We start from the raw sequence: 27,676 nt of genomic DNA on the forward strand, positions 1-27,676 counted from the left end.
AATCGTTAGCCTCTTGTGTTTGGTAATTCAAAATCCGTAGAAAGAAAACTAGTATGATGTGGAACAAGACAACTAGTTATACCTTTCTTTGTTAACAAAAATCTCTTAATCTTCTATTGTATTCCTCTCATTCTCTTGGACGTCGTGTGGGTGACGATCTACCAAGAAGAAATCCACCAAAGCCTTCCTTGCTTCCAAGTTTCGGCCACCACCACAATGCTCCAAGGGATGCTAGAAAACAATGCCTCCTTTCTCTACTTCTTCACCTCCAAGCAACCGGCCACCAAGAGCTCCACAAGAGATGATGCCGCCGACCACAAAGAAGAAGAGAAAGAGAAGAGGAAGGGTCGGCCACCAAGGATGGAAGAGATGAACAATAGAATAGGTTGTGTGTCTCATGAAGGCACTTCTCCCTCTCTTTTATAATCCTTGGTGAATCCAAAAAAGAAAAGTTTTATAACAAAAATAAAACTTCCTTTTATTCCTCTCTATAGCCGGCCAAACCATGTTTAAACAAACAAGGACAGATTTTAAACAAAAATTAAAATCTCTCTTTTTAAAAATCCCTTTTGTGGTTAGCTATAAAAGGAATGTTTTATAAATTAAAATCTCTCTCTTTTAAATTCTTTTATGGATATCTATAAAAGATAAGATTTAAAAATAAAACTGGTTACAAAAAAGGAAAGTTTTCTTAAAAATTAAAATATTTCTCTTAACATTATAGATATCTACAAATAAGGAAAGATATCTAATCTCTCTTTTAATCCTTTATAGAAAATCTATAAAAGGAATTATCTTAAAATTAAAAACTCTCTTTTAAAACTATGTGAATAAAAACATAAAAAGAAAGATTTTATCAAAATTTTATTTTTAATAAAATCCCTCTTCCCTTTTACACTTGGTCGGCCCCTTGCTTGGGCACCAAGCAAGGCTTGGCCGACCCTAGCCTTAGCTCCAAGCTTGGCTTGGCCAAGCCCTTGCTTGGGCTCCAAGCAAAGATAGGGGCCGACCCCTAGCATGGGCTAAGAGGCTAGGCTTTAGGTGGATATAAGGCTTTATATAAGAGGGTACAATAGGGACCGAGAGGAGGAATTGGTTATGGTCTCTCGATGAACTTGAGCTTCCCGTGTTCGCCCTGAACACCCAACTCAAGTTCATCAATAATAACTTATACCACTAAAGAGCTATTATTGAATTTCCGCACTAATCCCAAATTACATTTTGGGCTCCTTTTTATTATGAGTGTGTTAGTCTCCCTGTGTTTAAGATATCGAATGTCCATTAATTAAATGAGTTAGTGGCACTCACATAATTAACGTCTAGCTCTAAGAGTAGTACCACTCAACCTTATTGTCATGTCGGACTAAGTCCACCTATAGGATTTACATGACAATCCTTATGAGCTCCTCTTGGGGACATCATCAATCTAGATCACTAGGATACAGTTTCCTTGTATAATTAACAGCACACGCTATAAATAATACTATTTCCCAACTTATCGGACATATTGATTTATCGAACTAAATCTCACCCACTGATAAATTAAAGAAAAGAAATACTAAATATATGTGCTTGTTATTATATCAAGATTAAAAGCACACACTTCCATAATAACAGAGGTCTTGTTCTTTTATGCAGTCAATATAAAAAGAAACTACCTCAAATGGTCATGCTCAATACACTCAGAGTGTACTAGTGTAATTTTATAATCAAGATAAACTAATACCAAATTACACTACGACTATTCCAATGGTTTATTCCTATCCATCTTAGTCGTGAGCTACTATTTATAACTTATAAGGAACTGATAACATGATCTTCTGTGTGTGACACTACACACCATGTTATCTACAATATAAATTAATTGAACAACTACACTTAGCATATAAATGTAGACATTTGACCAATGTGATTCTTTATTTCAAAATAAATGTTTACAAAAAGCTAGACTTTTAGTATACACTCTAACAATCTGGAGTTGAGCTCACCCGAACTCATTTTCCAGTCTTCTCCTTGAGCAGCCTTCCTCCCCGAATTCTCGTCCCTCGAACCGCGGAGTGCATCCTTCTCGTCTAGCCAATGTACTCTTTCGCAGCACCTCATCCCTCAGATGGATCGAGCTCGTCGACTCCTTTCCCATGTCATCTTTCTTGCTAGTTGCGTCTTCCTCTCGACTTCTTGTATTTCTAAGCTCTTGCACACTTAGACATAAGAATCAAATATAGACTGGATCTAACTTAACTTAGTTAACCATACTAAAATTAACCAGGGTACTTACATATTATTCATGTCAAGTTCTATAAATCTTATTAGAAAATATTTGTCAGAGAAACAAGACTCATAGAGAAAAAGTAGGACTTTCCCTCGTACTCTTAATCTAGATAGACCTTTAAATTCAAACATTATTAATCCTAACGATATATAATTATGTCGTCCAGTTAAAAGTGTCGTTGCTAATTTCTTTTTTTCCTCTGTCTAGAAGATGAAGTGATTATGTTATATGATGTCTAAATTGAAAGTCTTTCTCTTTAAGGTAGGATTATAGTAATTATATGATACGATAGTAAGGACGGTAAGTACTAAGAAGCCATTACAAACAAGTTTTATTCAATTCCAATCGAAAAATTAGAGTTATTTTAAATTTCTCATAGCATTTTTTTAATAAGTCTAATCCTGTATTTGCATCCTGATGGTTAAAAGTCTACCGATTACATAGCAAAAGTAGATTGCATAGCAAAGTTAAGTACATTATTACCTTGAGCGGCAATTCTAATAACCTCGTCTAGGAATTTTAATTTAGGAATTTTAATTTAAAAGCTTCTCAGACTGCTTTAGCTACACCCCCTAATTAGTTTTTGTCTACTTGAATCATAGTATTACCGGCTTTTTATCAAAAGGAGCGGTCTCATTTTCTTATTTACGAAAACAAACACCTTAGTTTTAAAACTACCAAAAAGAGCACCAAAAATAATGTTATTCCCTTCCTACCTTTCCCACCAACCTCCTAAATCTCCTTCCTCTAAATATCATTTTCCAATGCATCCGAGCCACATTTGTTTAGTTTTAAATTTAAAATTAATGAAATGGTTCGGATGCATGCGAGACTCATTCCCCTCTTTCTTACCTCATGGAAATCCATGGTCATCATCCCCACCAAGACCTTGGCTTGGTGTCCCAACATCCAGGGTTTCGATGAAATCCACATAGTGTGTCCCTCTAAGGCGATGTCAAGGCTTTTCGAAGAAATCTACACATCTAAGGTAACAGACGTTAAGGGTCTCCAACAAAATCCACATAGAGGTGTCCATTCAAGTGTTTAGAGTTTTGTTCACAAAAAATACTCTCCTTTCAGAATAAAGCAAGAAGTTGCTACAGCAAAGGTAAGTATCATGAACTTATTGATCACCTTAGAAACCCATAGGATATATCCAGAAATCATAGGATATATCCATAAAGTGCTTGATATAGGATCATCACATTGCCCCTGATATGATATGGGTCTGATATGGTAAAATATCAGACCCAACTAGGACCTGATATGGTAAAATATCAGGCCCAATGTGTATCTGATATGGTAAAATATCAGGGCTAACATGACCCTGATATGGTAAAATATCAGACCCAACATGGACCTGATATGATTATATATCAGGCCCTCGAGAATGTGTGAAACTCGATTTGTAAAACATTCCACCCATTTTAATTTTGCTATTAATAAATTTAATTTGTAAAAATTATAGGCTATAGTTGATTTTAAAAAGAAACTACATTGGAACAGTGTGTTAGGTCACTTTAATAATTTTTTCGACCATCCACAATCAAAGGAAGGCATTATGGAGCTGTTATTTTACATGATCGACAAATAGCAATGATCAAACAGTCTCCCTTTTACGTTTTCAAGGACATACAAGAAATCCATCATATCCGTGGTATACTGATCAATATATTTGAAAATTGGGATTTAACATCTCAAATCTTTAGATTCTTATGTGCAACTCCCAATTTTTAATCTTAAGTATCAAATAGTTTTAGAAATTTAATGTTTTATTTTTTTGCATTTTGGTATGCAAAAAAATATCTTACAATATAACTATTAATTTGTAACTTTCAGGTGTACCTGTTAACGTATCTTTATTGCTTGGTATTGCAGACCAAGGTGCTTCGGTTCCTTTGAATTCAAATCAAGCATCGGATGACCTCTTTCTTGCTCACTTCTCAAATAACAAACCCATAACCAGATCAAGAATTAAGGAGTTAATGAAATTTTATTCCAATAGCATTGAAACACATGCTAATATTTATTATTTTACAAATTCTACATTTTGTATATATTTGTTTATGTCTTATTTTCTTCTAGTATATATAAACTTCCTTTAAGTCTTATAGATATAGTAGATGATTTTGAGAATCTTGGTAGGTTCAACTGGGTTGAAGTCATTGTTAGAGTGTATACTAAAAGCCTAGCTTTTTGTAAATATTTTATTTAGAAATAAAGAATCACATTGGTCAAATGTCTACATTTATATGCTAAGTGTAATTGTTCGATTAATTTATATTATAGATAACATGGTGTGTGGTGTCACACATAGAAGATCATGTTATCAATTCCTTATAAATTATAAACAGTAGCTCACGACTAAGATGGAAAGGAACAAACCATTAGAATAGTCGTAGTATAATTTGACATTAGTTTATCTTAACTATAAAATTACACTAGTACACTCTAAGTGTATTGAGCAGGACCATTAAAGGTAAGTTCTTTTTATACTGACTGAATAAAAGAACAAGACCTTTGTTATTATGGAAGTGTATGCTCTTAATCCTGATATAATAACAAACACATATATCTAGTATTTATTTCTTTGACTTATCAATGGGTGATATTTAGTTCGATAAATCAAGAGGCCCGATAAGTTGGGAAATGATATTATTTATAGTGTGTGTTGTTGATTATAGAAGAAAACTGTGTCCTGGTAATCTAGGTTGATAATGCCCCCAAGAGGAGCTCATAAGGATTGTCATGTAAACCCTGTAGGTGGACTTAGTCTGACATGACGATAAGGTTAAGTGGTACTACTCTTGGAGCAAGATATTAATTAAAGTGAGTTGTCAGTAACTCATTTAATTAGTGGGCATTCAACATCTTAAACACAGAGAGATTAACACACTCATGATAAGAAGGAGCCCAAAATGTAATTTGGGATTGGTACGGTAGTTCAATAATAATTCTTTAGTGGTATGAATTATTATTGATGAAATTAAGTTGGGTGTTCGGGGTGAACACGGGAAGCTTAATTTCATCAGGAGACCAAAACCAATTCCTCCTCTCAGTCCCTATCGTAACCTCTTATTTATAAAGAATTATATCCACCAAATACCCACTTCCTACCCACCCTTAAGTGGTCGGCCAAGCAAGCTTGGAGCCCAAGCTTGGGTCGGCCAAGCCAAAGGCTTAAGCTAAGTAGGGTGGTCGGCTATAGCTTGGAGCCCAAGCTTGGTGTGGTCAGCCATATAAAATAAAAGGATTTTATTTTTTAAAATATTTTCTTATGTGGAAGCCATGGTTTTAAAAGAGAGTTTAAAATTTAAATCTTTCCTTTTATAGTTTTCTATAAAAGATTAAGAGAAAGGTTTGATATCTTTCTTTATTTGTAGTTAAAAGGAAGATTTTAATTTTTGAGAAAACTTTCCTTTTATGTAACCATCCTCATGATTTTAAAAGAGAGTTTTAAAATTAAATCTTTCCTTTTATAGTTTCTACAAAAGATTAAGAAAAAAGATTTGATATCTTTTCTTATTTGTAGATTGAAAGGAAGATTTTAATTTTGAGAAAACTTTCTTTTTTGTAATCACCCACATGTTTTAATAGAGAGATTTTAATTTATAAAAGTTTCCTTTTATAACCAACCATGAAGGGAATTTTTAAAGAGAAATTTTATTTTTAAAATTTTCGGAAACAAATAAGGAAGTTTTAATTTTGTGTTTAAAACTTGTCTTATTTGGAGCACTTGTAGGGGTCGGCCATGAGAAGGGTTAAAAGGAATTTTTAATTAAATTTCCTTATTAACCAATGGCAAGGAAAATAAGGGAATTTTAATCAAAATTAAATTTCCTTATTTGCCAAGACCAAGGAATATAAAAAAGAGGGTAGAGGTGCCTCACCTCACAACATATCTTCTATTGTTTCTCCCTTCTCTTCCTTGGTGTGGTCGGCCCTATATTCTTCCTTTTCTCTTCTTCTTTAGTGGTCGGTGCATCCCTCTCTTGGAGTTCTTGTGGTGGTCGGTTCTTGCTAGGAGAAGAAGGAGAGAAAGGAAGCTTTGTTCTAGCATCCCTTGGAGCTTGAAGGTTGGTGGTCGAAACTTGCAAGAAGGAAGGTGTCTTGGTGGTTCTCATCTTGGTAGATCGTTGCCCACACAACGTCCGAGATAAGAAGAGGAATACGATAGAAGATCAAGAGATTGTTGCTTACAAAGAAAGGTATAACTAGTAATTCTATTCTGCATCATACTAGTTTTCTTTGTATAGATTTTGAAATACCAAACACAAGAGGCATATGATTCTAGGTTTCGAATTTGTGATTTGAGTTTGTGTTCTTTTATTTTTTCAATCTTGTGATTTGATTGTTCTTTTTGGTTAAACCTAGAGTTACTATAAGGAAATTAAATATTAAATTTCATTGATAGGCTTTGTCTAGGAAGTGGTGGATGCTCTCATACCCAAGAAGGTCTAGTGTCTCGCCATGTTTAACCTGGAAGCCGATTTCTGAAATTAATATTTAATTGAATTTGTAACATAGGTGGATTTGGATCAATAATGTTAAGTATCGTTTGCGATCCAAGTTTAAACCTCTAAGAACAGATAAGTTGAATTTGGAATCAATAATGTTAAGTTCCGTTTGCGATTCCAAATTTAATTTTTAAAGAACACAATAGGTTGTTAGGAATGGTTCAGGACTTGTACAAAATTTTTGTACAGGGGAACCGGTACGATATTCCGAGTATTAACCAACAATTATCCATCAATTTATGGCTCCACAATTAGTTACGACTGAAGATTTATTTTCATCAACTCAGACATATGGCCTCAAGACCACCACATTCCCTTGCCTAAAGGGATTTGCTGGTCTTTTGCCTGTGAGTATATTTTTTATGTTAAATTTGATAATATTTTGTGGGTATTTATGATTATGTAACACTTATTATGATGAATCAAGTATAGTTTTGGAGCATGTTCTATTCTAAAAATCATATAATATTGAAGGAGCACGAATAAATAAGTGGAAAAATATTCCTTCACATATTAGTAAGGTGAGGACCTTGTTAGACCGAGTATCACCTGAAGAGGTAAATATTGAAGATTGTCACCTATTCAATGTAAATATACAGTTTATTACATTTTTTTTTATAATTATACAGTTTATGATTGAATTAATCCTTACCCAATTTAAAAAAATATTGGTTGAGAACCTTGATTAGGCTGATGATATTCCACGTCCAATGGAGACACCACAATTAGATGACACTGAAGTTGGATGGCAAGGTAATAAGGAATGTTGTAAATGCATCATTCAAGCAAACCGAATCAAGGAGCTAACATTAGAGAACATGCATCTGAATGAAAGGGTGAAAGAATTAATCAAAATAATAGAAAATAAAGGCATACAAGGTCAATCAAGTGAGCATGTAGTCGACCCACAAGACCCAATTGCTTTTGGAACAAGGAGTAGGAGAGTACGTGATCATAGTTGATATGATTATAGGGATACTCCAAGTGATAGTCCATTATGGCAAAAACTTTTACTTAAGAGGAAGTGGAGCAAAATACAAATATGCAAGTCTATCGAGAGTATCATAACAGTAAAAGACTGAAAAAATTGTAAAAGAAGGTGGAGCTAAAAATGTTATGTACAATGGCAAAGAAAAACTTGATGGGGATGATATGCAAGAAGAAACAGATATTATTTCAATATTGAAAAGCAATTCTAAAGAAGAGACAGAAAATGATGCACTTAGGATTGCACAACTCAATAAAATGAGAAAATAAGCTATTATCATAAGTGTGTATATACTTATTAATTAGTTTTAGATGTTAGATTTAAATTATTAATTAAATGTGTTTAATGTTTATGGTCGTAGTATTCGAAGAAGCAATTTAAGACTTCGAAGAAGTACAAACAAGACAAAGATGTGGTCTACCTGTTAAAACACTTGGAAAACTTAAAGATGTATTTCAGAATTCTTCGAAGTGTGAATTCTGAAATACATACTCTATTTAATTCAGTGAAAAGTTATGAAAATTATATGGTTTCTTCCTTTATTTATTATAGTAATTGATTTACTTTGTAAGTGTACAACTAATTTTGTTTGGGAGGAAACACCCTTTGGTTTAACTATGACTTCCTTCTTATCTGGTGTGAATGGAGAGGTATTTACAAAAGGGGAGTTAATTGGCACCTATTGTAAAATTTTGTTTAGGGGGGCATCCTCGTTTGGTAGGTCATATAACAAGTCTATATATTGTTCCACCTTCTTCACTGTAATGAATTTTAATGATTTGATAATATATAATATCTTATGATATTCTATTATTTTCTTAAGTAAATATGCCTTTTCATATTTATAGTTGGCAATAAAGTCCACAATGAAGTTTGGCATGCAACAACAAGTGATAAAGACATATATTGAAGATGAAGGGGTTAAGTATAATTTTATACCTTTGTCCACTGATAGTGCACACTTTCACTTGATGGTGGTGGACGCCAAAGCAATAATTTTTAATCATTATAATTCTCTTGCAAGTAGCTCTAAATTGACATATGAGTTTGAATCAGCGATGAACATCCAATAGTTATAATTCCCTTGTGTATATTAGTATTGCAGTATAAATTAAAAAATATAGTTAATGTTTATTTGATAAATTGTTTGTTCATTCTTACAGGTGTCAAAGACAAAATGATATACTCATAAGCAACTTGCTGATATTCATCTATATTTAGAAAGTCATCATCCATTGGACAAATAGGTCTGTCTCACAATAGAATGTCTATAATAAAAAACTAGGTAAGTAAATGAGAAATAATATGAACATAACAATTACATATTAAATATCAAAGATTAAATTGCTGATATTATTTACAACATTGATTGTGGCTTCTTTGTGATGCAATACATTCGATGTCTACTATATGATTAGAGATGAACTTCAAACAAGGAGACATGAAAAAATTTAGAATTGATGTACTAGCATCAATCTTGAGAGACAGGTTCTGGATAAAATCAAATTAATTATTTAGTGTTGTAAGAAAAATTGTTGGGTAGGGAATGTAAAGCTACAATTTTCTAAAGTGGTGTTACTTTGATCATCTTTGTATGTATTGTATGTAGTACATCCAGTGTTCTAATGTAAATCTATATTTTTATATAGTGTTGTTACTTAGATCATGTTTGTATGTATTACATCCATTGTTGTATGAAAAAAAGTTCAGTAGGGAATGTAAAGCTACAATTGTCTAGATATTTCAAAGTGAGTGCTTGTAAATTGGGTTTCATCTATAAGTTATGACTAAATTACGATAAGTTTAAGATATGGAAACTATCAGGCCCATGGTATGCCTGATATGGGAACATATCAGGCCCAAGGTTATTCCTGATGCAAGAATTATATAGTTGAATAATTTCCTAAATAACAAATAGGGTTGTAAATTGAGTTTTAACTCTAAGTTACGACTTAAAAAAAAAAAAGGGTTTTATTGTACTTGTAAGTTTAAACTCGAAAGTGTGTGATGTTCATTTAATTCCAGCAAGTGCACTGTTTCGTGCCAAATGACACGACACAATAACTTCATTGACAGTGGTTAGAATCCTGGTTTGACACCATATCTACCTTCTCCTCACTCAACTCTTAACATTGATTGATATTTTGGTGAAATCTGACTACCCAAAATCAATCAGTGGATTTTGGTCAAAATCCTCCGATAGATCTAGAGAGGTCAAATTGTACCCAAATAAATTCCTGTGGCTTTCTCATGTATCAAGGACTCCAACGGTGTCATCTATTGTTGATTTAGATCTCTTCGGAGGTGATTTAATCTTACGATACATTTTAGCCGAAACATGGGCCTGATATGGAAACATATCAGGCCCACCGGTGGGCCTGATATAGGACTATATCAAGCCCAAAGGTTATTCCTGATGTGAGAATTGTATAGTTGAATAATTTCCTGAATAACAAATAGGATTGTAAATTGAGTTTCAACTCTAAGTTATGACTTAAAAAATAGGGTTTTGTTGTTCTTGTAAGTTTAAACTCGAAAGTGTGTGTTGTTCATTGAATTACAACAAGTGCACTATTCCGTGCCAAATGGCACGACATAGTGACTTCATTGAAAATGGTTAGAACCTAGGTTTGACATCATATTTACCTTCTCCTCGCTCAACCCTTCCTAATGATCAATATTTTGATGAAATTTGACTACCCTAGGTCTATTAGTGGATTTTGGTCAAAATCCACTGATGAACTTAGAAAGGTTATATTGCACCTAAATCAATTCCTGTGGCCTTCTCATGCATCAAGGACTCTAACGGTACTGTCTATTGTTTATTTAAATCTCTCCGGAGGTGATCTAATCTAGCAATCCATTTCAGCCAGAACGTGGGCTTGATATGAAAACATATCAGGGCCATCCGTGGGCATGATATGGTGATATATCAAACCCACGCTCGACCTGATATAGTGATATATCATGCCCACGCTCGGCCTGATATGGGACCATATCAAGCCCAAAGGTGGGCATGATATAGAAAAATATCAGACCCACGGTTATTTCTGATGCAAGAATTATATAGTTGAATAATTTTTTGAATAACAAATAGAGTTATAAATTGAGTTTCAACTCTAAGTTATGACTTAAAAAATAGAGTTTTGTTGTACTTGTAAGTTAAAACTCAAAAGTATGTGTTGTTCATTGAATTCCAGCAAGTACACTATTCTGTGTCAAATGGCACGACACAATAACTTCATTAACAGTGGTTAGAACCTAGGTTTAACACTATATCTACCTTCTCCTCACTCAACTCTTCCCATTGATCAATATTTTAGTGAAATCTTACTATCCTAGGTCCATCAGTGAATTTTGGTCAAAATCTATTGATGGACCTAGAGAGATCAGATTGCACCCAAATCAATTCTTGTGACTTTCTCATGTATCAAGGACTCTAACAGTGTCGTCTATTGTTGATTTAGATCTGGTCCTTGAGTTGGAGGAGACTAATTTGGTACCAAAATTAGTTCAGACTCTACTAGAATTAAATCTATAACTAGGATAACTGGGTCGAGCAGCACCTCCACTTGAGGACTCTATTTTTGAAGTCATCTCGAACTGAGCAAGCATAAACCAGCAGTCACAATCAAAACGAATCTGGTCACTCTAAACACTAACGATAACCCCAGGTGAAATAAAAACTAAATAAGCATTGGAGATACAACTACGTACATTCAAGACAAAAGATGATGATTGTCCTAAGCCACAAGAGGTTCGTAAAATGTTAAGTTTTCGCCTCACTAGCAATTTAGTTGACCTAATTTCAAGAAAGAAGATGCGCCGAAAGAGATGTCTTATGTAAATCATGTCAAGCCTGATATTAGCCCATATCGGGCTCGACGTGGGCTTGATATGAGAAAATATCAGGCACGACTTCACCTTATATGATCTCATACCTTGTTGGACTTGATATGGTCTCATATCATGCCCACATTCTGGCTAAAATGTATCATAAGATTAGATCACCTTCAAAGAGATCCAAATCAACAATAGACGACACCATTGGAGTCCTTGATGCATGAGAAATCCACAAGAATTGATTTGGGTGCAATTTGACCTCTCTAGGTCCATCAGTGGATTTTGACCAAAATCCACTAATAGACTTAGGATGGACAGATTTCATGAAAATATCAATCAATGGGAAGGGTTGAGCTAGGAGAAGGTAGATATGGTGTCAAACTAGGGTTCTAATCACCATTAATGAAATTATTGTGTCGTGCAATTTGACACTGAACAGTGCACTTGCTAGAATTAAATGAACAGCACACACTTTCAAGTTTTAACTTACATATACAACAAATCCCTATTTTTTAAGTTATAACTTAAAGTTGAAACTTAATTTATAACCCTATTTGTTATTTAGAAAATTATTTAACTATATAATTCTCACATCAGGAATAACTGTTGGCTTGATATTTTCCCATATCAAGCCCACGTTTTGGAGAAAATTTATCGTAAGATTAGATCACTTTAGGAGAGATCTAAATCAACAATAGATGACATCGTTGGAGTCCTTGATACATGAGAAAAACATAAGAATTGATTTGGGTGCAATCTGACCTCTGTAGGTCCATTAGTGGATTTTGACCAAAATCCACTAATAGACCTAGGGTAGTCAGATTTCACCAAAATATCGATCATTGGGAAGGGTTGAGCGAGGAGGGTAGATATAGTGTCAAACCTAGGTTCTAACCACTGTTAATGAAGTTATTGTGTTGTGCCAATTGGCATGGAACAATGTACTTGTTGGAATTCAATGAATAGCACACACTTTCGAGTTTTAACTTACAAGCACAACAAAATTCTATTTTTTAGGTCATATCTTAGAGTTGAAACTTAATTTACAACCCTATTTGTTATTCAAAAAAAGTATTCAACTATATAATTCTCGCATCAGGAATACCGTGGGCTTGATATTTTCCCATATCTGGCTTATGTTCTGGCTAAAATTTATCGTAAGATTAGATCGTTTCTGGAGAGATCTAAATAAACAATAAATGGTACCATTGGAGTCCTTGATGCATGAGAAAGGCACAAGAATTGATTTGGTACAATCTGACCTCTCTAGGTCCATCAGTGAATTTTGACCAAAATCCACTGATAGATGTAGGGTAGTTAGATTTTACCAAAATATCGATCAATGGGAAGGGTTGAGCGAGGAGAAGGTAGATATGATGTCAAACCTAGGTTCTAATCACTGTCAATGAAGTTATTGTATCGTATCATTTGGCACGAAATAATGCACTTGCTAAAATTCAATAAATAACACACACTTTCGAGTTTAAACTTACAAGCACAACAAAACCCTATTTTTTAAGTCATAACTTAGAGTTGAAACTCAATTTACAACCCTATTTGTTATTCAGGAAATTATTTAACTATACAATTCTCACATCAGAAATAATCGTGGGCTTGATATTTTTCCATATCAAGCCCACCATTGGGCTTGATATTTTCTATATCAGACCCATATTCTAGCTAAAATGTATTGTGAGATTAGATCACCTTTGGAGAGATCTAAATCAACAATAGACGGCACCATTAGAGTCGTTAATGTATGAGAAGGCCGCAGGAATTGATTTGTGTGCTGCAATCTGACCTCTAGGTCCATCAGTGGAGTTTGACTAAAACCTACTGATGGATATAGGGTAGTTAGATTTCACGAATATTTTGATCAATGGAAAGGGTTGAACGAGGAGAAGGTAGATATAGTGTCAAACCTAGGTTCTCGCCACTATCAATGAAGTTATTGTGTCATGCCATTTGACACGGAACAGTGCACTTGCTGGAATTTAATGAGCAACACCCACTTTCAAGTTTTAACTTACAACAAACCTTTTTTTTAAAGTCGTAACTTGGAGTTAAAACCCAATTTACAATCCTATTTTTTATTCAAGAAATTATTCAACTATGCAATTCTCTTATTAGGAATAACCGTGGACCTGATATTTTTCCATATCAGGTCCACCGTTGGGCCTGATATGTTTCCAAATTAGGCCCACATTCTAGATGAAATATATCATAAGATTACATCACCTTCGGAGAGATCTAAATTAACAATAGATGGTAACATCAGAGTCCTTAATGCATGAGAATGCCATAGGAATTGATTTGGGTGCAATCTAATCTCTCTAGGTCCATTAGTGGATTTTGACCAAAACCCACTAATCGACCTAGGGTAGTCATATTTCACCAAAATATCGATCAATGGGAAGAGTTGAGCGAGGAGAAGGTAGATATGGTGTCCAACCTTGGTTATAACCACTGCCAATGAAGTTATTATGTCATGTCATTTGGCACGGAACAGTGCACTTACTGGAATTCAATGAACATCACATACTTTCGAGTTTTAACTTACAAGCACAACAAATCCTATTTTTTAAGTTGTAACTTAGAGTTGAAACTCAATTTACAACCCTATTTGTTATTCAGGAAATTATTCAATTATTCAATTCTCACATCAGCAATAACCGTGGGTCTGATATTTTCTGATATCAGGCCCACTGTTGGTCCTGATATGGTCCCATATCGGGCCCACCATAGGCCTGACACGTTCTAGCTGAAACTTATCTTAATTTAGTCATAACTTACAGATAAAACCCAATTTACAAGCATTCACTTTGAAATATCTAGACAATTGACACTTCTCATATTAGAGATATAAAATTTACAAAATTCAACACAACTATTTATCTTCAAATTCATGCAAACATATACCAGTAAAAACAATATATGGATGTACTACATACAAAATTTTCTAGGATGTACTACATACAAAAGATATGGATCCATTCTGCCTTCATATAAAATATATAAATTAAGCACAATATTCCTGCTTACAAAATATTCCTGCATACATATAACAGTAAGTCAATTAGTAGGGGTTGGTGACATTCTACAAGTCCTTCGATTGTGGCCAAGTTATTTACAGCGACTGCATTTGATTTTTACCTTCCTGTTATATTTTGACTCAATCTGTGCTTTCTTTTGCCTACCGATTGCACAAGGCTATGGGGACATAGAACTATAAAGTTATTTACACCACAAGGCCAAAATTCATTGCTTTGATAAAGATAAATATGAGCCATGTAGGTGGCCTTCCAATTTTATGAATGAAAATAATGCTCATAATATGAGAGTTTCTCCATGTTCTGATGAATTATTACAGCAATAACTGTGGGCAAGGCAATCCAGAATTTTGAAACTCTTCACAGTTGCAATATTTTCTTTTCAAATCAACAATGTATGAAGCACCTCGGGTCTCTACTACTATTTCAGATTGAGAGTAGGGGTAGACTTTATATGGTCTAGCTTTATCTCTCCTTGAATCCATTTCTATAGTAGCATTAGGTGTCAAAGCACCCTCCCATTTCGAGCCCGTCTCACTCCGGTTATAGAACTATTGAACTACTTTTCTTCTTATATTATCAATTAACATGTTTATGAAAAGTTCACGTGTATACGAACAAAGCATTTAAACTCTCTATGCAATTAGTGATTAGCATTGTGTACCTTCTCCTACTAAAGTATGCATTAGCCCATCTTTTAGGGTTAATGTTCTGAAGCCACTTATGGGCATCTGAATATTTTTCAAGCATGGACTGCATTATGAAATCATACTTTAGTGTTGTGGTTGCTCGTGTTGCTGCCTAAAACAAGCCTAAAGATGACCTACTACTAGTATCTGTTACCATGTTGCAAGACATGCGGTAGCAACAAAAAGCATAATGTGCGGGTGGATAGACTTTTCTAACTACTGATATAATGTCACGATGTCTATCTAATACTATGCTCATTAACTGTGCATCGACAACTAAGAATATCTTTGTATGCTCTAAAAACCACTACCATGCATACCCACATTCAACTTTAGCAATTTCAAAGGTAACTAGGAGGGCATTCCCATTACCATCAATCAATGTAGACATCAACAACACACCCGGATACTATGTGCGGCATCAATTCCGATCAATTTACATAGATACGACCTGAATACTCTTCGACATGTGCCAAAAGCCCAAAAATATCATTGGAATTGATTGTTACCATTCCTATGTAGTACCACATAAGTTTCAGGATTCCTGACTCTCAACTCACGCAGATATAATTGAAGATCTCTATATGCTTGATCATAATCTTCAACCATCTTTTTCATCACTTTCTTCTGGGATATGTATACTTTTCTGTATGATATGGTCATGCCGAACCTAAGTTTTATATAAGATATAATCATACTTGGTTTGTACTGTTCGTTAGAAACAAATTGCTCTTCAATAAAAGATGCTACAAATGAGGAAGAGCAGGCTTGATGATCAACACTTTCCCTTACTATGCTACATTGGTGTTCCTTTACATATTTTGTAACCCTAAACTCCAAATCACTCCCAACCACTCTTCATGTACATGGTTGGTTAAAGCAGACTGCTTTCACTTTATTTATCCAGGTTTCAACTGGGTTATATCTCATATTTTTATTCATAGCATGTTTCACAAGTGCATTCTTAAACTTTTGTCGAGAAGGAAAAATCTGTCCAACATAAAATTTATCCTCATCTCTTGCCTCTCTAATAGGCCTTTGTAATAATCGAGAATTCAAAATATATGGATTATCAACAATTGTGAACTCCTCCTCTAAGTCACTATTCTGCTCTGAGAAAAATTCATCTTGTTGAATTTGTATATCATCAGCTAAGAACTCTTATTCATCTATATTGCATTGGAATTCCTCTAAAATCTGGATATGATGCTCTTCCTCCTCACTCTAAGTAGAATCAAAGTATTTGATAAGTGTCGTACTAGGATTTTGAACCTCATCTTCTAGGTGACTTCCTTCTTCATTTAAATCAAAGGCCAAATTACTTGTATTTCTATTTGTGTTAGCAACACTAGTATACTCAGAAGTAGATTGAATATTAGCTCTAGATAGTTCTACTATATTAGCTCCTTGTTCCACAATAGAATTTACATCAAGCATATTCCATATTTCAGAGAGAATTTCTTCAGCAATATGATCAACCCTGAAAAATCAATTCCAAACTAAGTTAGCAAAGTTACAATGTAAGAATCAGTGGTGTTAAAATTCAAAAGCAACCAACAATAGAGCATGTGTGCATACTAGATTTTCATAATTGATTAGTGAATTTTGACCAAATACACTGATGAACAAAGGGTATTTGGATTTGAGAAAAATAGAAATCAATAGGAAGGGTTGAACGAGGAGAAGGTAGATATGGTGTCAAACCTTGGTTCTAACCACTGTCAATTAAGGTGTTGTGCCATGTCATTTGGCACAGAGGAGTGTAGCTATTAGATTCGATCAACTACTCCATGTGGAGTTTAAATTAATAAGCTCAACAAAACCAAATTTTTTAGGTTAGAACTTACATTTTAAACTCAATTTATAAGCCTATATGTTATTCATGTAATAATCATTATACAATTCTCATATCAAGATTAAAAAGGGCATTATATGATACCATATTATGACCAACGTGGGTATGATATGGTGTCATATCAGGCTCATCGATGGGCTTGATATCTTTCCATATCAGGCTCATGTCCTGGCTAAAATTTATCATAAGAATATATCGGCTTTGGAGAGATCAAAATCAACAATAATAGACGGCACCGTTGGAGTCCTTAATATATAAGAAAGCCATAGGAATTGATTTGGGTGAAATCTGACCTCTCTAGGTCCATCGGTGGATTTTGATCAAAACCTACTTATGGACCTAGGGTAGTCAGATTTCACCAAAATATCGATCAATGGAAAGGGTTGAGTGAGGAGAATGTAGATATGGTGTCAAACCTAGGTTCTAACCACTATCAATGAAGTTCTTGTGTCACGTTATTTAACACGGAATAGTGCACTTGTTGGAATTCAATGAACAACACATACATTCGAGTTTTAACTTAGAGTTTAAACTCAATTTACAACCATATTTGTTATTCACGAGATAATTCAACTATACAATTCTCACATCAAGATTAAAAAGGGACTGATATTGGATCATATTAGGCTCACGTTCTGACTGAAATTTATCATAACATTTCATCAGCTCTGGAGAAATCTAAATCAACAATAGATGGCACCGATGGAGTCCTTGATGCATGAGAAGGCCACAAGAATTGATTTGGGTGCAATCTGACCTTTTTATGTCTATCAGTGGATTTTAAACGAAATCCGATGGACCTAAGGTTTTTGGATATCAACAATATTACAATTTATAATAGGAAGGGTTGAACGAGGTGAAGGTAGATATAATGTCAAACCTTAGATTTTATTAAAGAATAACATTCTAATTTTTCTTGATATTACAGACCAATTTGTAGCAAATACTATACGTACATAACTAAACTGTATCTCTCTTCTTCTACCAAATATAGTCTTTCTTGAAATTTGTCCTTCCACACTAATTTTCTTTAAAGCAGTAATCCTTTGAAGTAGCACTCTTTAATGTCTCTTGAATGCCTTACGACAAAACCCAAGCTCTCTACTTACTCTATTGCAATCCACTGCATAAATGCAGGAAAAGATATAGCAAAGCAGAAAGAGGTTCGTGTTGAAGTTGTCAATATAAGAATATTAAGAGGAAAGAGAGAGAGATAAGGTGAGACCTATGATGAGGTGATGTGCATCCTAACCATACAAATAACTTTTGATTTATAAATCTTAAATTGTGGCTTGAATGCATTGGAAAACGCCATTTGGAGGGAGGGGATTTAGGAGGTTGGTGAGAGGGGTAGGAAAGGAATAATACTATTTTTTGTGTTCTTTTTGGTAGTTTGGAAACTAGGATGCTTATTTTGGTAAATAAGGAAACGTGGCTGCTCCTTTTGGTAAAAAGTCGTAGTATTACTGCTACAACATGAATACTTTTGAACATGTTAAGTAAGCATTGTAGTCATGGTTTGCAAAATCGCGATCCAGATCGTAGGATCGTCAGATCCTATGATTCGGAAATCTAAAATCGATCTATGATTGTGCAGAATCGATTTTTACAGTAGGATCATAACAGGATCGGTGGGATCAGAATAGAATCGATAAGATCATAACAGGATCGGAGCATAATTAGAGCAGGATCAGTGGAAGTTTTGAGAGGTCATAACTTTTGACTTGAATTGAACTACGGGGCCTATAATACATTAAATCAAAGTTCGTTCAGAGGTCTTTAATAAATTTCAAAGTTTATCCTTAACCACCCTATTTCAAATCCAAAAAAATATCATTTAAATTCTTTTTGGATGTCCAGAAGATTTTATCTTTTTTTATTATCTTTTTTTTTCATCTTATTAGGGGTTTTTAATTATTTAAACATATGTTTAACTATTTTTGACTTAGTTTTTTAGCAATAATATTCGGTCATTTCTTTTCTCCAAAATGATGAGTTTTTGGATGCATATTGTCTAGTTATATGTGATATCAATCAGTCTTTAGAAGATTATTTTCGATGTTCATATTTGAATTAAAGAATTTAATAGATTTTGTTATGTACATTAGGTGCTTTATTGACCTTTAAATTAAATCATCTTATAAACCAAGAAAAAAATTTTGACGTTACGTGTTAATATAAATTTTATATTCTTTTATTTTATGATATGAAAATATAAATATTATTAGTATGCGAGAATGGTAGTTAAATTGCTAGTTAATTTAAATTTGTATATGTAGTAATATAATCTGAAGTGTTAGTGTAAATGATTACGTATATATGCAAAATTAGTTATCTATTTATATGTAAATTAATTTTTTAGGTATTTTTTCTAATTATTAATCTTGTGTGATAAGATTTTAAGGGTCTTTGGTAGGATCGTACGATTCTATGATACGATCTGATCTGATCCCAATTGATCTGATCTTGACCCTAAATCGATTCTGCGTAGAATCGTGATTCTACCAACTATAATTGTAATAATTACGAAATCATAACTACTATATTGCCCTCGACTGATTTAGAATTTAATATGGGTATATATATATATATATATATATATATATATATATATATATATATATATATATATATATATATATATATATATATATATAAGGCAATTTGCTTCATCATAGTGCCCCGCCAATCCGTCTCTAGGTCAACAAGGAGGATGTAAATTACGGATGACTACTAGCCATTAGTGCAATGGCTAAGGCATGGGGTAGGCATGCTCAGACGCGTCGAGTTTTGACCCATGCGGCAACACCCTATGTAGGCCAAGGCATGAGGGTAAGTATGCTCAGACGCGCCGAGTTTTGACCTCATGATCATCAAATGTCGCAATTGTTGGTGTTAAGAAGGTGAAAGGGTGCCTCTTCCCCTTCACCTTCCAACCCTTTATCATTCCTCCATTAATGGAGGTACAGGAAGATGAAGAGTCATCTTCCTCTATAAAAAAGACGTCCAAAGCAATTAGTGCACAAGAGAGAAAGGAGGATCGGGCTTGCTGTGTGAGAGGGGGCTTGCTGTATGCGAGGTTCGAGAAAGGGTTTGTCCCATATCGAAAAGGTCTTTGTGCAAAGTTCGTCATGTGAATAAGATTGTAAATGGGCAAAGAAGAACATTCAAGATTGGTTTATCCAATCTCGCAGGAGGAATTTGGTTTATAAATCATGAAGAGCTTTCCGATTCTGTGATCGTTCTTCCGTCAGCAAGTCTTAACGGCGCCGATTGTGGATCTGCGGGAGATCGCTGTAAGTGTTTACTGTTTTTCATGCTTTAGAACTGTCAGCAACAACATCCCATGTTTTAACCACCACATTGTCCTCGAGAGGATAATTGAATGATTATATATGATAAACCCAGGTAGCCCTGGACAATCGGTCCGGTCCCATAAAATTTTTTCATCGGCAACCAAGATAAATCGAGAAGCGATCACGGCGAGCGTCTTAGAAGTCTAGCATCCTTTAATTGCACACCCGATTTGAAGGAAAAATTTTTATAAATTCATCATAAATAGGGATCAAACTAGATGATTAATTAATAATCTAAATGTCCTACCGCCATAATCCCAAAAATAATTAAATAATTATATATAATTAATCAGATTCCATAGCGTTAAATTTAGGATGATCGATATACAAATTTTAAGCGGGCCACCATGATAAATCTGTGGCAAGTGGAGCGTGATTAGTTTTTTTTTAGTTTTTACCCAATGTGATCCTTCATCTGTAACTACTAATTTAATGAGGTGTTGCCACAATAATTTAATAAAATATTTAATTAATAATTTATTCTGGATTAATTGTACTTCATACTAATCTAATAATCGGATGGTAAAACTTAAATACCTGAATAATAATATAAAATATATATAAAAAAAAAACTAAAAAAGTGATCTTCTGTTTATTCCTCGTGCCTTTTCATTCCAGCTACCTCCCAAAACAAAAGCACAAGCGTTCTGTACATTAAAACATTATTCCTCCTCCACCATAACTCCTCGAATCATTCTTCCGAAAAACAATTAACTCAATTATTAATTGTGTACACAAAGAATCACGAACGATCATTTATCTACATAAAACAGCTCTTAATTAATCCACCATTAATATGATGATTGATGACACAAAGTCAACGACCAGAGTCGTCGCAGGCCATGGCGTGAACTATGATTATTGATCTACATGATCGCAATTCAATTCTCCGATCGCTGCTGCTTGCTGCCGAAGCTCAGCTGGCGGGCGTAAGCGACGACGGCCTTCGCCCACCGCTTGATCTCCTCCTTGATCTTCTCCGGGTCCAGCTCCCTCAGCGGCCGCCCGGCCTCCAGAGCGAACTCCAGCCCGGAGACGCACCGCTCGTAGACGCTGCTGCCGTCGCGCCTGCGGCGCCCGGCGGCGGAGGCGGCGTCGTCGTCGCCAGAGGCCGGAACTGCCGCCGCCGCAGCCGCCTCAAGGTCTTTCTCTCCGACCGACATAGCTCTCGATTCTCTTCCAATTAAATTTCTCGAGAATATTCATGTTTATATATACACGCGCGGATTCATTCGATTAAATTCCATGGATTTGACTTGAAAAACTAAACACGCTTTCAAAAGATTGTACTTTGTCCGCACGTATTAGTTTGACGATGCTTGGAAGAAGTTGCAAGGTTTCCAATTCCAGGTACTTGCACGTTTTCATTTGGTCAGATCACAATTCAGAAACAGTCGAATCCAAAACTTCTCAAAGTTTTTTAATTTTTTTTAATGATCACCGAGAAAATTTCTTTTTATAATTTAAAACTTTATTCTGACACTGCCGGGAGGGAGATCTCTTCTGGGCCTCAGCTCTATATAGACTGCCCAGTAAAACGTTCGATAAATATTAGTAGGGATTCTTTGATTCATAAATTGTGAATCAAGGGATGATCCGTTGATGAGGATCTTTGATTTGGATGAATTCATCTTTAAATAGATGGGGTCCATCCAAATGAATCAGAGGATTTTTGATTTGGATGAACCCATCTTTAAATAGGTAGGGTTCATCCAAATGAAAGATCCTCATATAGTGGATCATCTCCTGGTCCATAATTTGTGGACCAGAGGATCTGCTCTCTCGATAATACGGTGATAAATGTAAACTCCTTGAAAAGTAGGTTAAAACATGGAAGACCAGTTTAGGTAACGGTGAAAGTTAATAAGAGCTCAAAAATATCAGTAACAATAAATTTGACATGGATTCTAGTTTGATTGAATTTTGCGTCTCAACTCGATACCAGCAGGCCAACATCATCATTAAATAATAAATACTCCAATCCATGGCCTAAGCCGATCCGACTTTAAGGTTGACTGGGTTCAACGTTCCCTCACTCAACTTAAGGGATAGGTCGAGTGAGTGTTGAGTTGAATGCGGCGCTCTATAAGACCGAATGGACGTTCTCCTAGTCAATCAGTGGCCGACTGGCCTACAAAAGAATTTGTACATCTATTATGTCGTATTTTTATGAAAGTTTGTGTTGGGAAGGATAGAGAACATCTCATGGACAAATCGTATTTTATAAACTTTTAGCTTGTTAGGCCACATATATTTGAGTGCTCGCTTAAGTAAATGTGTCAGAGACACTTTATAGCTTGTCTTTTCCAAATAATATTTTGGGACAATGTCTACATCTACAGGCGGAGGTATGCAATGCCTCATATTTGAACACACTCATTGCTACAATTTTTATACTGTTCTTCTACTCATACACAGATCACTGACTTGAGCGTCGAAGGACTAACGCTAGGGACCCCCTCTCTGGCCCGACACTAACGCTCCTTATGTTTCAAGATATCTAAAAGTTTTCATACAATCAACAACAGTCTTGTTTCCAGCTCACCTTCTTCACCGCTTTCGGACATGATCACATTTGGCGTTGTCTGTGGGAATCTCACCTATATCCGAGATGTGAGGATGGAGGATGATGAATAACTCACAAATGTGATGTTAACATCAGAAGAGTTAGAGATATTGATAAACGCCTGACTTGCAAAGTGATGCAACAACAGCAGAAGATAGCACCAGAGGGCCGAACATTGAACGACCTGGCCATGTCCGTTACCAGCTAGTAGGCTGAACGTGGGACCCAAGTGGAGGGTCACACCGGGCGCTAGCCGAACCATCAAAGAACCTGTTTCGCCAACCAACTTATCACCAACACCTAATGCGCTGATTCCATACCACAAAGCGTTATTCAGAATGTCTTCAGAAGGGCACGACCGAGCAGAGAGGACGCAAGGATCGTCTTTCAAGAATGTGCCCGCCCGGGATGCTCATAAAGCTAAAGAACCCTGAGCAGACAACTCCCCCGAGCAGATAAATCTACAGTTTTCCCAAGAAATCCTAGACGACCAGCTGCCCGCTCACTTTCAACCCTTTTTGATCGGGGAGTATGGAGGATCGACTGATTCAGAAGATCATTTGCTTAAGTTTGACAACATGGCCACACTCCACTAGTACACCGATACAGTCAAATGTCGAGTGTTTCTCACTACGTTGTCTGGTTCGGCACAGAGATGGTTCAAACGATTGCCGATCAGATCCATCCACAACTTCAAGGATTTCTAAGCGACATTCCTCTAACATTTCGCTAGCAGCCGTCGATATCAGAAGATGATTGTGAATTTGTTCTCCTTTAAGCAAGGAGCCAAGGAGACATTACGGGCCTTCATCAAGACATTCAACCAAGTGGTCATGGACGTCTAATAAGTGTGCGACTGTCACTCGCTCATATCAAATTAATAATTTCTACTCAACCGAACTCCTTAACCTATACTAAGGCAGTATAGTAGAGGACCGATGTTAGATTTTGAGGGATGTCCTAAGGCAATCACTTTACAATTTTTACTAAATATAGAGTCACTATTTGAGTGCATAGTATATGTTTGATTGTTTTAAACTCATTTATTGAATATCCGCAATACAATTCATAGCATGAGAAAAATTATGATTGGATCACAACTGTGATTATCTCTACATGTGCAATTATAAACGTATTAGAATTTCACTAGTCATCGAATTGATGCATTCATACATCATCAATTATGTAAGACTAGCATGAGTTATACTCCTTGGTTCGCCAAGCAGTAGTTTTTTCACTGGCTGGAGATATTGGGATATCGAGAGTTAAACGTGGATGTTAGTTATGATAACTAGTTCATTGGAGTGACTCGCTTTAAGACTTCATATGATTATCTATATATATGGATATGTCTGTGAAGCTCTTACTATAACTCGAGTGCAAGTTTCCTTCGACTTGAGGTATATAAGTCATCTTGGTCATGGAGACTTATACTTTGATATCTTAAGTAAGCACCTCATTGAGGTGTGGACCTGGGATGATTGGTTATAAGTAGAAATGCCCGAAGATGTTTGGATAGCCTACAGAGGATTCAACGCTCCTTGCGAGGAGATGAATATCCTATGGTCACTCGTTAGGATTATTACTCAAAGTCTTTGGTCAAAGCATCACATGTTAAGAGTACAAGACTCTTATACACATCTACGAGTAATTTGAATCCGTAAAATGAGGAAGTATTACTTGGGCTAGGTGTGACATAGTAAGTCTAGTGGGGACAGACACATAGACTATGTCCTAAACCAAGTGGGTATAAGATGAGTGAAAGGAATAAGGCACGACTTACTGTAGCTGCTAAAAGGTTTAGAATTAGTGTTGGTCCCTTTGGAGGCCGGTAAGAGGGGAGGGGTGAATTGCCCTACAAAATGAAACTCGAACCTTTCTCGGATTTCAACTATATAATGAACACTTGTAATAAATAAATAAAAGAGACTAAGTAAAGAAAAGCAGACACCAGAGTTTTACTTGGTTTGCAATCAGGGGATTGCTAATCCAAGGAATGTAAGCGCACTATCTGATTCTCCTCTGGGCGGAGTAGCCTCTTTACAACATTGACAGCACAAATGAAAAGAACAGAATTGAAAGCACAGAAAGAATTAATTACAAGTTCGTTGTCCTGAATATACGGATCAGTACTTTATTTATAGTACTGGTCCGGGCGCCTGGAAGGGGTTCCGGGCGCCCCCGGGGGGATAAATTTTATCCCCCAACGGTCAGCTCGCGATCAGCTTTGATCTGGTCAAATTTGAACCTCCGGGCGCCCGGAATGGTTCCGGGCGCCCCAAGGTCCGGGCGCCTGGAATTGATCCGGGCGCCCGGACCTGTCAAGTCAACAAAGTTGACTCTGGTCCAGGCTCTCTGCTCCGGTTCAGTTCGTCTCAGTTCAGCTCGTCTTGGTCCGGGTTTGTTCGCTCCGGCACCGCTAGTTTGGGTGATCTCGGCCTTCCGGAATAGGGCTCACCCGAACCCATGTTCCGGCCTTCTTCTCGAGCAGCCTTCCTTCCCGGTTTCTCATCCCTCGAACGCCGCGCACGTTCTTCTCGTCCACCGGTGTACTCTTCCGCGGCCACCTCGTCCCTCGGACGCACCGAGCCCGTCGGCTCTCTCCCCATGCCGTCCTTCTCGCTTGCCGCGTCTTCCGCTCGACTTCCTGTGTTCCTAAGCTCCTACACACTTAGACACAAGGGTTAAACAAACGCAGGACCTAACTTAGCTTGTTTGATCACATCAAAACACCTTGGGGTTCCAACAATCTCCCCCTTTTTGATGTGAGCAACCCAAGTTAAGTTAGGGTAACCATATGCAATAAAAACGATTTATATTCCAATAAGGCCAAATATTTTTCAATTGAAAAATTATAGTACCTCCCCCTAGACTTAACATACTTCTCCCCCTTTGATCACATAAAAATTGGGGTTATAAATAAGTCTAAGGTAAATTAAAAAAAAACTTTAAGTGTAAAATTAATAATGTCTAAGTAAAATTCAATTTAAATACACTCTTCAGAATTTTTCTTTCGAAAAAAAACATTTAAGTAAAACATTTTTCAGATAAATCAGTTATAAGTGTTAAAAAAAATTTTAAGTTTGAAACTTATCTCAGCATCCCAAAAAAAATTTTCTAATTTAAAAAAAATTCTAAGTTAATATTCATAAGAGACAATTCTAAGTCAATTTTAAAAAATTATAAGGCAATATTATCATAAAAAAATTCTAAGATAACTTAAAAAATTTCTAAGTCAATTTTCATAAAAATTTCTAAGATAATAAAAAATTTAAAAAATATTTTCTAACACAAATTGAATAACTCTTTTAAAGCATCAAGTAATTTAAATTAATGTTTTTTCAGTTAGTCAATTAAACTTTTCATTTCGATACTTGGCTTCCAGGTCGTGGCGAGACTCTAGGCCTTCTTGGTTATTGGAGCAACAACCACTTCCTTAGACAAAGCCTCATAAAGAAATTAGTTGTTTAATTTCCTTGCTGAAAATGCTAAGTCTAATTTTTAATTTTAAATTAAATAGGTTTTTGGAACCCAATAGAGGTTCCTACCTACAGGATTAACCAAGTATTTCCTAGGTATATAGATTTTTGATATATTTCTAATTTGATTTTGATGAAATCTATAATACCAATTTAAACCTCCATAATTTCTAAAAGTAGAAATATTTGAACCATTAGATTTTTTCAATCTTTCTATTTCTTCTTTTAGTTTTTCATTTTCAATTTTCAATTTTTCAAAATCCTCTATAAGACATGATTTTGTCAAAATTCTCTTTGTTTCTAAAATTTCATTTTCTAATTTGGCATTTTTATTTTCTAATTTATACATGGATTTAGTCATAGCTTTGATACCAAAGTAAAGTTCATCAGGGGGTAAGAGGCATACCTCACTTACCATATCAGACTTGAAGCCTGAATCTCCCCCTGCTTCGCTACTTCCATCTGAGGTCGCTCCCCCTTCATCGATGCTGGGTTCTGATGTACTTTGTCCTTCGTCGCTTGCTATCAGTGCAATCCCCGCATATTCTTGAGCTTCTGATTCAGATGAAGAAGTGTCATCCCAAGTTGCTTTTAGGTTGTGTTTCTTGGGTGTCTTCATTTTAACCTTCTTGAGTTCTGGGCAGTCTTCCCTTAGGTGTCCCTCCTTCTGACACTGGTAGCACCGTACCTTTCTTCTACCTTTTTGATTCTTTTTATTCTGCATTTTAAATTTATTAGATCTAAAAAACTTTTTAAAGTTTCTTACCATGTACGCTTCTTGATCGTCTTCGGAGTCTGACTCGGGTTCATTCTTGTTGGTTGCGTTCAGCGCCATAGTCTGGGTTGTGTCCTTTGATATCTCTGCATATCTAGTTTCGTGTAATTCAAGGGTAGAAAATAACTCTTCTAAAGTACTTACCTCCAGGTCTTTTGAGATGTAGTAAGCATCGATGATTGATGTCCATTCCGGAGTTCTTGGAAACGCATTGAGCGCGTAGCGAATAGTATCCCGGTTTGTTACCTTTTCACCAAGGTTTTCGAGACCAGTAACTAGTTCTTTT

At 35.6% G+C, this 27,676-nt stretch overlaps 1 protein-coding gene across 1 annotated transcript; it reads right to left on the reverse strand.

Annotated features, from left to right (window-relative positions):
* Window positions 1–21,261: 21,261 nt before the first annotated feature.
* LOC121983035 lies at window positions 21,262–21,774 on the reverse strand. Its single transcript, XM_042536022.1, has one exon. The coding sequence runs from the start codon at window positions 21,731–21,733 to the stop codon at window positions 21,452–21,454; it is 282 nt and encodes a 93-aa protein (XP_042391956.1). The 5' UTR covers window positions 21,734–21,774; the 3' UTR covers window positions 21,262–21,451.
* Between the last annotated feature and the right edge of the window lie 5,902 nt (window positions 21,775–27,676).

Source organism: Zingiber officinale, chromosome 5A (assembly GCF_018446385.1).
Source record: "Zingiber officinale cultivar Zhangliang chromosome 5A, Zo_v1.1, whole genome shotgun sequence".
Lineage (NCBI taxonomy): Eukaryota > Viridiplantae > Streptophyta > Magnoliopsida > Zingiberales > Zingiberaceae > Zingiber > Zingiber officinale.